The sequence below is a fragment of the Pocillopora damicornis genome, chromosome 2, assembly GCF_964200805.1.
Source record: "Pocillopora damicornis chromosome 2, jaPocDami1.2, whole genome shotgun sequence".
Taxonomy (NCBI): Eukaryota; Metazoa; Cnidaria; class Anthozoa; order Scleractinia; family Pocilloporidae; genus Pocillopora; species Pocillopora damicornis.
In genome coordinates, this window is record NC_142671.1 from 20,026,341 (window position 1) to 20,039,089 (window position 12,749).

The window sequence follows — 12,749 nt, forward strand, 5'->3', positions numbered from 1 at the left end:
CGACCAACTTTTTTTGAATTGGCTACCACTTTGAAGAATTTAGGAGCCAAGTGGCTATCAGAAAAAAAAGTTAATTTCACGCCCTGAGCTACTTATTTGAAGGTTACTGGCGCTAAAACAGCTTCCCCGAGACGTTTCGAAAATAGAACAAAAACAAAAGATTAATCAAACACCAAGAACGAGGAAAGTTATATGTGTCCAGATTGACAAAACAGTATGGACTGCAAAAATAAACTTGAAAAAATTACGCCACATTTTTCAGGGAAGACTAACTATTTTTCTCTCGCGCTTTATGTGAAAAATCTCCACAGAATAAGGTAACTCACATTTATGCCATTCTGTAATAAAACGCATCCCAGTTATTCATCAGAGTAAACATACCATGTGCTGTGTTATAAGCAGGTCACAGTAGATCAGTATCACTCCCGATCGAGTCACATCTTTATTCAACGTCGGGCCCTCCAGTTCAATATTGCTACCAGAGGCTACCGAAAAAAAGAAAAAGAATTAACAAGAATCGAGATACTTGTACGTGAACTCTTACTCCTGAGACGATAAAATATAATACATATCATTATTATTATTGTTATTATTATTATTATTATTATTATTATTATTATTATTATTATTATTATTGTTGTTGTTGTTGTTGTTGCTGCTGTTGTAGAAAATATAAGAAAATAAGATATCGTCTATCCTTACTCTGAAAGAGCTACAATTGGTTTTGGATGCATCTGTAAAATTTTTAACTAGGACCATGGATCTGTGTCAATCAGTTAATGACAAACAAACATTCAAAGGAGTCTCTTAGCTGGTGCTGGGAGAAAAACAGTGCAATTTTCTGCTTTTCCTACCAGTGCTCAAACGTAGTCCTGTGTCAAGGAACCCAAACCAGAACTGTGTGTCCGTGTACTTCAGTTGTCTCAACACATGACACCACTGTAGAACCAGAACTGGGTGGGTGTCCACAAGATGGGACAAATTTTCATTGACTAAGTCCACAGTTGGATGGATGATGGGTGACGAAGATGCTAACTGGGACACTTTCTTGAAGTTTGCTAACAACATCAACAGAGAAATTTTACTTGTCATGATAAAATTATCATTTGTGGTACGGTATTGAAAGCACAAACAGAGATGCAATGACAGAAAGAGTGGTCCAGGGCAATATCAAATTACTCAGTGGTGTCCTTGATCCTTTCTGCTCTAACATCACTATGCATATTCTCCATACTGTTCTCTGTACATATTCAAAGGTGTTGACAAGAAGAGTTTGTTCAACAATCAAGAGCTTCTTCATTTGGTGATCATTTCTTTATTTTCGTAACCTTTATATGTGATTCTGAGGTGATATTGTAAGGAGAAATTAGATGCTAGTCACACTAAGGGGTCAAGGGATTAATGCAAGCTAACTCCCACGCCGTTTGAGACAAGAATACTTCTCCATAACTCACACACACAAGAACACGCTCAAAGAAAAGTTGCCTGTGCTCGTGCTTGCGCTTGTCTTGCACAAATGGGAAAAAGATCCTATGGTAAGCTAGAGAAACGTTCTCTTCATAATGCATTTCGCTTCAGCTATTGTTACAAACCTGATTTTAACAGATGTGTAACACATGAAAGCAAGCTGCCAAACAGTTTCAATAAGAAGGCTTCTTCGCTTGGTGATCTCAAGTTTACTAGGGAGTTTCTTGTTGCCATGTTAACATGGTTGGCACTTGTTTCAACAACGTAAAAGAGGAACTTTACGAAAACCTGTAAAAATGAAAAACAAAACAACACAAAATGAACACATTTTAAGATAAACAAGAACCTCATTGGAAAAATTGCCATATAGAATGGGTAAATGGGAAAATAGAAGGAGAGAGACGGAGAGGGAGACAGGAAAGCGACATGACCCTTTCAAAATGCTATTTGAAGAAGCTTGTGGATTGGTGACAAAGGAAGAATTTTCTAAAGAAGGGACCTCATAAGAATGTCCCATAGGATAAGCTGATAGAGAAAGGTTAGTGTACATGTTCAGAGCTCCAGCGTGCCCCAGTTCTCTTAAAATCTCACGGCCGATTTTCTTGTGATACTTACGATCACTGCAATCTTATGGGAATCAGAGAAAAGGAGTGAAGAATGATGGGATCGCATAACTACTTCACCTCCTCTTCCACGTATTTTCTTCACAACTCGCCGACTCTCATACTCACTTCAATGGGTAGCAAAGGTTTGTCCATCATGTTGACACATCTAGGTCGAAATCCCGATTGGTCAATTCTCGACAGAAGGATGTCTTCTGTTACTTGTGCCATGAGAGTTTGTAACACCACAAGTATTGTAGCTAACCAACGCTTGAATGCATCTGACTGTGTTAAGAAAGAAGTATTCAAGAGGGAAAAATAGCTAATAACTAAAATTGGAAAAGGAGAGTTCAGCGAGAGATGAAAAATAAAAACTGTTGAGAGGCTGATTTGCTATTAATACTGCAATCTAGTTAGCGGTGCAGCAGAAAAATTATGTCTCTCTGAGCAAGGAAAAAAAGACTCTTTTTACTTAAATCAGCAAAAAATTCGCTCTAAGTTTAACTTTAGGAAACAAATTAAGAAAGAAGGTAAATTTCTGGTGCAGCCGACAAATACAGAAAATTGATTTCCGATTTGTAACAAAGAAAAAGAAATCTGATTGACCCGTGACGATCTAAACCTTAGAACTGCCTTTAGTTTTGTGGTCCGATGTTCTTCCACTGATCCACAAAGAACTCGATGGTAACAAGCACCCTGTATAGGATAAGCAACATCGGTAGCGTCACGTACATAACACAATTTGTAAAACAGTTTCACACCTGATCAAAGCTGGAAAACAAAACCCTCAAGAGCACATCTACTGGCCATAATGACCCAGGGGCAACAGCGGCGAACACAGCTTGCAACATCTCAATACCATACTCTGATTCAACGTGGACCTGTATTGATAAGAACAGAGTAATAATCACTCAGAAATTTAGCAATTTTTTCATCGTAAACGCTTATTTGTTTGATTGAGACAAGTTGAGGTGAAAAATGAAGTCATAAACTTCATTGTTTCACAAACTAATTGTCAATTTGAACTAACAATTCTACCTTCTGGTTTGCCAGAAGAGGAAGGAGCAGGTCTATGATTTGTCCCGATAGGTCCTTCCATTTGACTTCATCTCGCTGGTAGCAGTTCAAAACTGTAACCAGCATTTCTAGCACCTGTAAGTAAAATAACATTTTAAGCCACTTTGAGTTTTAGCTCCTTTTTACCAGACGATACTTCTTAAATGTCCTAGTTCACTGGAAGATCAGTCACCTGTCTAACTGACAAAAGCAATTGTGACTGACTGACTGACTGACTGACTGACTGACTAGCTGGCTGACTGCCTGAGAGACTAAGTAACAGATTGACCAACTGATTGGCAGGCCAAATAATTGAAGATCAGTCTCCTGTCTTTCTGACAAAAGCAATTAAGTGACCGACTGACTGATTGACAGACTGACTGACTAACTGAATGATTGACTGACTAACTGACTGACTGACTTACTGACCGATTGACTGACTGACCTATTGGCTGATTGACTGACTGACCAACCTATCAGCTGATTTGCTGACTGACCTATTGGCTGATTGACTGAGTGAAATATTGACCAACTGATTGGCTGGCCAACTAATTGACCTCCAGAACGTCACAGTAAATAAGCAGTGGTCTGAATCACTGAATGGGCAGCGGAAAGACAGAAATTGGCTTAATTATCTACAAACTAACCAACCAAATGCCTGATCTAAATTCTTACTATCTGATCGTCTCACCAACCAACTGACATTCCATCCTACCTCGGGATAGTGCACCAAACGAAGCAGCATTGAGACCACAACTTCTCTTTGGGTTTCCAGATCTCCTCCGATTTCACTACCACTAGCAGTTCTCAGTACAAACAAGTCATGGATTATTGGTTGTAAAGCTGGAATGGCTGAAAAAAAAAAATTATCACGAAAAGTAAGATCCCGAAAATAACAACACAAGACTTTCGCCAACAAGCTGAAATGGTTCTCAAGCAACGTATGTCTAGGGTAAAATCAGGCTAGACAGGATCTCATTATGTTCCTGATAACAATGTAAGTCAATTATTTCGGTTGAAACAGTGTTACGTAAGTAAATAATTGGCCCTCTATAAACTTCTGTGCAGGTCAGTAAAATATAGCGGCAACAACTCACTGAAGAATAGTAAACCGACCAAAACGAAATAAGAACCACTTTTTACTGGCGTAATGTTGTAAGAAGAGCATAAGCACTGGGGTGGTGCGTACCGTGAGTTTGGGCTGGCTGTCCTCCCGCCATGATACCATCACAAAGCTGGATAATTCTTGGCATTCCCACAATTGCTTTCGCTTGATTAAACTTTGGTTGAAAGCACTCATAGGACAGTAACACAAGAAACTGGAAGATGTGTGGAAGGAAAGTGTCGCAGGATCTGTTAAGAAATTCAGTACAGAGTATTGAAATCAATAGGTTTGATTATGAAAAAGCAAAGAGCAAATTCGACATCAATGAAAGTTAATCAGTTCTCCACGCTGTTTATCATATATTTCTCAGTCTCTGCGTCATTCTTTATAATTTTTTATTACATTAAGATATAATCTTCTTGTCAATTTTTCTAATTCTCACGACCTGTCTACTTATTAGTATATTAACACTGTAAGGAGAATTTATATATTGATCACACCCGTGAGTCAAAGGGTTAAAACGATAATGCAGAGCATGACAATCTTTCTTAAATACTTTTCAATCGAGTGTTTAACCTTTTCACTCCCGGAAGTGTTTCACAGGTTACTTCTTCCTGTGATATCCACACACTCTCAGCAAACAGGTAATGAGAATTCTCAAACTTATCACGCAGTTGTTACCTTGATCTAAAACCAAATTCTTATAACTGTTTAACAAGGGAGTGTGTGAAAGCTGGCGGGGAGAATTAATGATCAGATCGCGGGAGTTTAAGGGTTAAAAAGATCCCAGATTACTTTGGTTTTGGTTTTACGACTCTCAATTTGAAAACGCTTCTTCAGAAACAAACGACTTGTGTTAAACGTTTTTTGGATCAGTTATCCGTAACAGTTTTAGAGTCAACGCTGCTGTATGTTTTATATAAACAAAAAACTCACTTTATTTGGCCTGCATCAATGTATTCAAATTGTTTCTGAACAAAGCTGATGAATACCTGCGTAAACAAAATCGCACCCATTTATTCCCGAAAACCTTAAAACAGAAATTCCCAAAGCTGCTTACTATCGAAAAGCGCTCCAGTGGAGTTAAGCAAGAAATCGAGATGGAATAAGGAAAAATTCAACTGCAGCAAAGTCTTCTGACACATTTTCGTAGCTCATGCATTTAGCAAGAAATGTTACCTTGGATAAATCACTTGACAACAAGTGAAAACATAATCCTATAGAAATCGCTTTAATCTTCTTATGTAGTAAAAAATTTTGTTCGCGGCTCTCACCTGATCAGCGTCCAGTAGAGAATAATTCACTCTAAGTTTTATGAGCTGAGCTAAGAGGCTTAGGACTTGCTGCTGCAAGATCACTTTACTGGACATTGTGTATTCCTTCAAGGCACGGATTACGAGCGGTTCAAACCAGCGGATGTATGAATGGATAGGTGATTGCTAGAAAAAAAGATCAAAAGATTTATAAAGGCCATTTTTCAAATTTGTCATCTCATTACGTTATTAACTAAAATCCCTAAATTAAGTTTCCTCTGCGGAAACAGATCACTTTGCCCCTTACCAAGTCGCCCAATGCAAAATCTCCCCCCTAGCTGTGTGTACTTGCCCCTAAGTGTAATTACGTCACCACTCCTTATGTCATTGTTTGACCTAAAAGAACTAAGGGGTATAAATGGTTGGCCTAACTCAAACTCAATGCACATTGATCGTTCTTGGGAGCGATGTGACTGCAATTGAGGGCGAGACCACTCAGCTTGGGAACGAAGTGACTTAAGCGACAAGGCCGAGGGGCGACATAACCTACTTTCTCAGCAACTAGGAGAGGGTTTCTAGTCAGGGAAAAACTTTCAGTCTATTGTAAGAACATTGTAAACCTGGAATGGCAAAAAGTCGAGACTATCTATTAGAGGAGATAATGAACGGGTAACGCAGCCTCTCATACCTTGTCCAGTTTTACAGGTGGCCGAATAGACGAGGCAGCCTTATTTCGGAGCTTTTTAATGAAAACACCAATTCCTCTGAGGAAAAATAAACAATGATTCATAAAAGACAAAATCAACATAGTAAAAAAAAGCTTCAAAGCTGCGTTAAAAAAAGTTACTACCAATAATTAACATAACAACATCAACGATAACAGTAAAAGTAAAAATGATGGTGGTAACATCGAGACGCGAACGATAAAGATGTTAACAGTTGTTATAAAACATTGGTAACTCTTTGCCTCTCAAAGTGGTGTTTACTCAAATATTCCTGAAAATCTTTAGACTCTGTCCAGCGAACAGTTACAGAGGATTGAGAAAACTTATCATCAAGGGTACTTTATTCGGTCATGTAAAGAAAATCTGCACGACCAACCAACTTATAAATTTAGCGTCAACACATCAGATAATTGGCTTTCGTATTCCGTTCTGAGACAAAAAGGTTAAAACGCAGCCCTACTGATGAACAAACTAGTGCTTTTATAGACAACGGGCAGTCCCTCCTTTTCGGCAAAGTCTGTCGCGCGCGTCAAAAATATCATTGGAAAAAAAAAATTGATGTTAGCGCCGCAGGGAACTCTGGGACTGTGGCGCTCCAAAAATAGGCTTCACCCCCAGAGCCCCCCCAAGGCGCGTAGCATCAATTCTTTCTCACTGATTTTATTTTTCTCGAGCGACGGACTTCGCTGAAAAGGAGGGACCGCTTGTAGTCTTTTGCTTTTATGGGAAAAGAATCACGTTAAGAAATCACAGAAGTAAGCACCATACCCCAACTCTTCTGCTTCCTTTCCTTTTTCTTTAATTTCTTCCTTATGTTTCAACTTCTGGAGGGAATGCGTAACGAGCACCAATGGATACACAAAGCAAAAGTGGTAAAAGCTTTTATCCACGGGAAGCATCTCAGCTTGTCGTGGTACTGTCACGAGACTAGTAGCCAAACAGGGAGGAACTGTCAAGTTCTGGATCAGCTCTGGTTGGCTCAAAGCGTTGATACCAAACATTGCACGCAAAAGCTTTAAAATAAAATGATTTTAAACAATGGTGGACATGTTCCAATATCTGCAATGTTGTTAGGAAGGATATCTTGAAAGCAAAGCACTGCAACATATAGTATATTCACTGTAACATAACATAACATAACATACTTTTATTATTTGTAATAATTTATCATCTGTACCAGGAGCCCATTAGGCTCCTGTCTGTACTTAGCACCCCTGTGCTAATTAGGTATTCCTCAACAATTAACACGAAAACACGCAGGGGCTAAACAAGTTGACAATTTGCCAAGTAGAGCAAAGGATTCAAACTTAAAACGACCAAAAAATAAATTCACTTAAATGGTAGAGTGTAGAATTTGAACCTGGGACCTCCAAGTTTCAAATCAAACAACTCACGCTACACAAGGTATCTGGAGGCTTCGCCCCATTGGAAGTTCACCCATTACCAGTTTACTCCCAAATCGATGACTTTGCGCTATGAAATACATTAAGTTCAACCCCACTTATATCACCACCTCGCCCCCCTCCCCCAACTCTTTCCTTTTATGACTAGTCCGGGGTTTTCTTTTTTTTACATTATCAGGATCTTTACTAAGACCGTCATTATTTCTCTCTTCGAATAAAGGAACATGTTCTACTGTGGGAAAACGAGTTATAGATTTGGGGGCAAACTGGAAAAGGTGCTGGCGAACACGTTATAATTGATGGGGCAAACTCGTCGTGATGGGGGCGATCTGGCAAGGGTAGACTTTTACTGGGGCGAAACCTCTAGGATGAAAACACTTGACCTCTCATGTAACTGAAAATGTGATGTAGCATATTGATAAATACCTGCTGAACACACAATAAAGTCTTTGTGGCCTCCAGTTTCACACAAACTTGCAAATAGCCAAGTATTTCTTCAACATGCTGAAAAACATGTATAAAAGCGTGTATTACCCTTGTTATCAATCTCTGACTAGACACACAAGGTTGCACCATGATATATATATAAGTTGTTCACACCTTTCCAATGTCAGCAAATGCAGTAACTTCAAGGAGTAAAGACAAAGAATGTAAGGTTGCTGATAGGAACTGACAAAACTTGTCTTGATCTGGAGCCAGCAGAGAAACCTGTTCAAAATCACAAACTTGTGGTGAACAAAACAGGCTGCAATGATTTTTATAACATCTGGAGAAAATTGAAGCATCATATCAATAACATACAATCTACCTCAACATCCAAATTTTTAAAGTAGGATGAATACATGTGATCACTACTCTACCTATATCTAAGTAATTATCTAATACAGATTGTTTATGAAAGGGAAACCATCCTCTTTCCTGCTGTCTGTTTCTTTCAAATTCATGCTGTCCAAGTTGATAAAAACTGTGTCTTGTAAGCAACCTAAAATGTAGCTTTTTCTATGCAAGATGAGTCATGTGTCTCTGAAAGTAAATATGTAAGTCAAGTTTGTGTTAAAAAATACACCCAAAAAAATATCGTTCACAACATAAAAGGTGTTCCTTAGTCATTTGTTCCTTTCAGCTCTATTAACCCTTTGACTCCCACGAGTGACCAAGACAGAATTTCTCCTAACGATATCAATACAGTACCAAGCAGGTAAGGTATGAGAGTAAAGAAATATATCATGAGGAGATTATAAGTTGATCCACTTTCAAATTCTCTGAATTAACTAAGTAACAATTGTATACAGACAGCAAGGAGAATTACTAATGAGATCTTGGGAGTGAGGGGGTTAATTGACAGGAACCTGCAAAGCTACATGGCAACAAAGCAAAATAGCAAATATTATCTGTCCATTTAGAGAAATTAAAAACAAACTGATTTGATGCATATTTTCAAGGATTTGTCACTTCTCTATTTTGTGCATTGCTTTTGTTGTTGTTGTTGTTGTTGTTTTTTTTTTTGCTGCAGCTGAAAGTCTTGCACATCATGTATTTACCTGTGGTTACTTATTCTTATAAGTTTTATTCTTAATAAAAGCAAAATTGCATTATTAGAATAGAAAAAAAAATATTCAAAATATTTGACCACTACCTGGTTGTTAGCATAGGCTCCCTTGATGATCTCATATAACTTCATATAGTGAGGTATATGATGAAATGTTCCAATGCTGCTCTTGGGAGGGGGGGTTTGAGTGCTTTGCTCAGATTCACCAGACTGCCCCACTCCCCCTTGGGTCTTAGAGGGTGACAGTGGTTTATCTGAGGAGGCTTGGTGTAAATCAGCTTCTGAGAGAGCCCGCTTGGTCTTGGTCAACAGTCTTTTGGGAACAGTTGATGCAGAACTAGAGACAGCTGAAGCTGAAGGAGGGGTGTGGGGAGCAGCCACACCAGGAATGGCACCTGACTGTTGCTTGTCCTTGTTTTGCCCTGGGAATGGAATCTGACGTGGAACAAAATTAAACAAAAAATGGAACCAAATGCTGCATGAGGGTTATGGAAATTATTGCTCATAGTAATCAACTCTTCTCATTTGACTTAAAATGTAGCTAGTTTGGCTTTAGGTCTACACTAATAGTTCTCATTAGGCTGTCAGATTGACAGTCATAAGCCACCTAATGAAGTGTGATACTCCATTGTAATAGGTTGGTTTTCTATACCAGCCATAGACAATCAAAAAATCACGATCAAAATTCACACCTCATGACTGAAAAGCTGTTCTTTGTTATGATAAAAAATCAGAACATTCTATGTATGGCATTTACTACTTTTCTTGTTTTGAATGCTATAGGTAGGTAGATTAGGAGTATTGTCCAAAAATTTCAAATCCCAATTCAAAATCTTGCACCATGCAATAAAGCTGCACTTTACATAAATGAACAACATGTCTTGATTGAACCATTTTTTAAAGCAACCATTTGGATCACTGGATGTAATACATGAGTCAAGGACCACTCAGTCAGATACCACCTGCCTTAATTCATCAATAGAGAGGTAGAAATTAGGGCCTAATGATCATAGGCATGTTATGCAAGACTTACATTTATCAATACAACATTTCAAAATATTACTCATTTGACATGGACATCATTTACATTCCAAAGTTTATTTTTACAGCAATACCTTGAAGGAGTGAGCACCTGGAGTAGTATGCTCAACAACATGGGTAAAAATGTTCAATAACCTAAAAATAAAAATGTTGTTAATCCACGAAAAAGAACACAATTGAGGGGACAAGCTCTAACATATTATAAACAAGTATTAAAATTTAGAAGTCCCATTTTAAAAGCTTCCTTGTTTTCTAAAGTCTAGGATAATTGTGTGGCTCAATCCACCACTCTCTATCAGATGTTAGTGTAACATAGTTGTATAGTTCATATTTTCTGCTGGTATCAAATTTTAACTCTCCTCAACCCACCAATTTCCAAGATTATACATCTCAGAAATTCTTCCCTTTGGCAGCCAAAAAATTCCTGGTTAATGAGTTGAGAGAATGGTTTGCTATATCAATATAACACACTGCAGCTGATATCTAGATAAACTGTAATAACGCCTGAGAGTAGATTGGTTACTAAGTCTGATATCAATATGCAAATATAATTATACAAAATCTCCATAACTTATGACCAATTTTTTTTTGCCTAGGAGTGTGAATAATGTTCTGAGAGGTTTACGGTCAACTCGCCGACGGACCAACTCGCCGACGTATAAAATCGAGTAGAGACGTCGGCGAGTTGGTCGTCAATCCAATACAACTTATTAGAAGCTAAACATACAGAAAATTAAACGATATTTAGTAAAAAAACATTGGACATTGGTGAACGTCAAACAGAAGCTTAAACATCGGTGAACATTGGTGAACATCACCAGTAACTATAAAAGCTTAAGACGCGAACGAGTTACTGTGCGACAACAACACCGTAAAGACTCATCATGTCAATCGCTCAGATTTTTTAACGAAAACGTGGCTTTCTAGACGAGATCTTTAGTAAAAAGCATTTCTTTTTATTTGCAACAAAGTTTATAAGGATCTTAAAGCGAATAAAGCGAAGTAAACCTCACCAACGACTCTGACAGCTTAAGACGCGAACGAGTTGTTGTGTGACAACAACACCGTAAAGACTCATCATGACAATCGGTCAGATTTTAAAGGAAACTTGGCTTTCTAGTCAAGATCTTTAGTAAAAAGCAATTCTTTTTATTTGCAACGAAGTTTATAAGGATCTCAAGGCGAATAAAGTAAAGTAGACATCACTAATGACTCTAACAGCTTCAAACACGAACGAGTTATTGTATGACAATAACACTGTAAAGACTCATCATGACAATCGGTCAGATTTTTTAACGAAAACTTGGCTTTCTAGACAAGATCTTTGGTAAAAAGTATTTCTTTTTATTTGCAACAAAGTTTATAAGGATCTTAAGGCGAATAAAGCGAAGTAAACCTCACCAACGACTCTAACAGCTTCAGACGCAAACGAGTTATTGTGTGACAACCACACCGTAAAGACTCATCATGTCAATCGCTCAGTTTTTTTTTAACGAAAACTTGGCTTTCTAGACAAGATCTTTAGTAAAAAGCGTTTCTTTTTATTTGCAACAAAGTTTATAAGGATCTTAAGGCGAATAAAGCGAAGTAAACCTCACCAATGACTCTAACAGCTTCAGACGCGAACGAGTTGTGTGACAACAACACCGTAAAAACTCATCATGTCATCGCTCAGTTTTTTTCACGAAAACTTGGCTTTCTAGACAAGATCTTTAGTAAAAAGCAATTATTTTTATTTGCAACAAAGTTTATAAGGATCTTAAGGCGAATAAAGCTAAGTAAACCTCACCAATGACTCTAACAGCTTCAGACGCGAACGAGTTGTGTGACAACAACACCGTAAAAACTCATCATGTCATCGCTCAGTTTTTTTCACGAAAACTTGGCTTTCTAGACAAGATCTTTAGTAAAAAGCAATTATTTTTATTTGCAACAAAGTTTATAAGGATCTTAAGGCGAATAAAGCTAAGTAAACCTCACCAATGACTCTAACAGCTTCAGACGCGAACGAGTTATTGTGTGACAACCATAGCAACCACGCGGAACCACATGTTTTTTTTTTAACTTTAAAGAAAGATTTATTCATGATCGAGAACGTTTGATTTACGATAAAAACGATAAAATTCCATTTATTATAAAGATCAGATGAACATGTGAAAGTAATGTATATCATGCAATTACTCTGCTCTTGTAGGTCCGTTTAATCTCGACATCGATTTCAATAATTGGGCCGCTGTTCTTTCACCATTTTCATATTTCTCCCATAATCCAAACACCTTACTCTGTAATTGCCTAATAAAAATAAATGCTTTTTACAAAAGATCTTGTCTAGAAAGCCAAGTTTTCGTTAAAAAAACTGAGCGATTGACATGCTGAGTCTTAACGGTGTTGTTGTCACACAATAACTCGTTCGCGTCTGAAGCTGTTAGAGTCGTTGGTGAGGTTTACTTCGCTTTATTCGCCTTAAGATCCTTATAAACTTTGTTGCAAATAAAAATAATTGCATTTTACTAAAGATCTTGTCTAGAAAGCCAAGTTTTCGTTAAAA

The 12,749-nt window shown here is 37.8% G+C and overlaps 1 protein-coding gene across 2 annotated transcripts in view; it reads right to left on the minus strand.

The window, feature by feature from the left end:
* LOC113680248 (huntingtin) overlaps positions 1-12,749 on the minus strand; it is a 49,998-nt gene that overhangs the window by 21,684 nt on the left and 15,565 nt on the right. For both annotated transcript variants that reach the window (XM_089196701.1, XM_089196702.1), the window contains exons 22-37: positions 10,276-10,336; positions 9,248-9,595; positions 8,212-8,319; positions 8,038-8,115; positions 6,977-7,221; positions 6,172-6,247; positions 5,505-5,669; positions 5,167-5,222; positions 4,315-4,478; positions 3,841-3,977; positions 3,108-3,221; positions 2,831-2,950; positions 2,199-2,354; positions 1,593-1,755; positions 855-1,058; positions 382-485 (exon numbers count right to left, since the gene is read on the minus strand). In XM_089196701.1, the coding sequence (XP_089052827.1) occupies positions 382-485; positions 855-1,058; positions 1,593-1,755; positions 2,199-2,354; positions 2,831-2,950; positions 3,108-3,221; positions 3,841-3,977; positions 4,315-4,478; positions 5,167-5,222; positions 5,505-5,669; positions 6,172-6,247; positions 6,977-7,221; positions 8,038-8,115; positions 8,212-8,319; positions 9,248-9,595; positions 10,276-10,336 (2,299 nt within the window). The remainder of the gene's footprint in view (positions 1-381; positions 486-854; positions 1,059-1,592; positions 1,756-2,198; positions 2,355-2,830; positions 2,951-3,107; positions 3,222-3,840; positions 3,978-4,314; positions 4,479-5,166; positions 5,223-5,504; positions 5,670-6,171; positions 6,248-6,976; positions 7,222-8,037; positions 8,116-8,211; positions 8,320-9,247; positions 9,596-10,275; positions 10,337-12,749) is intronic.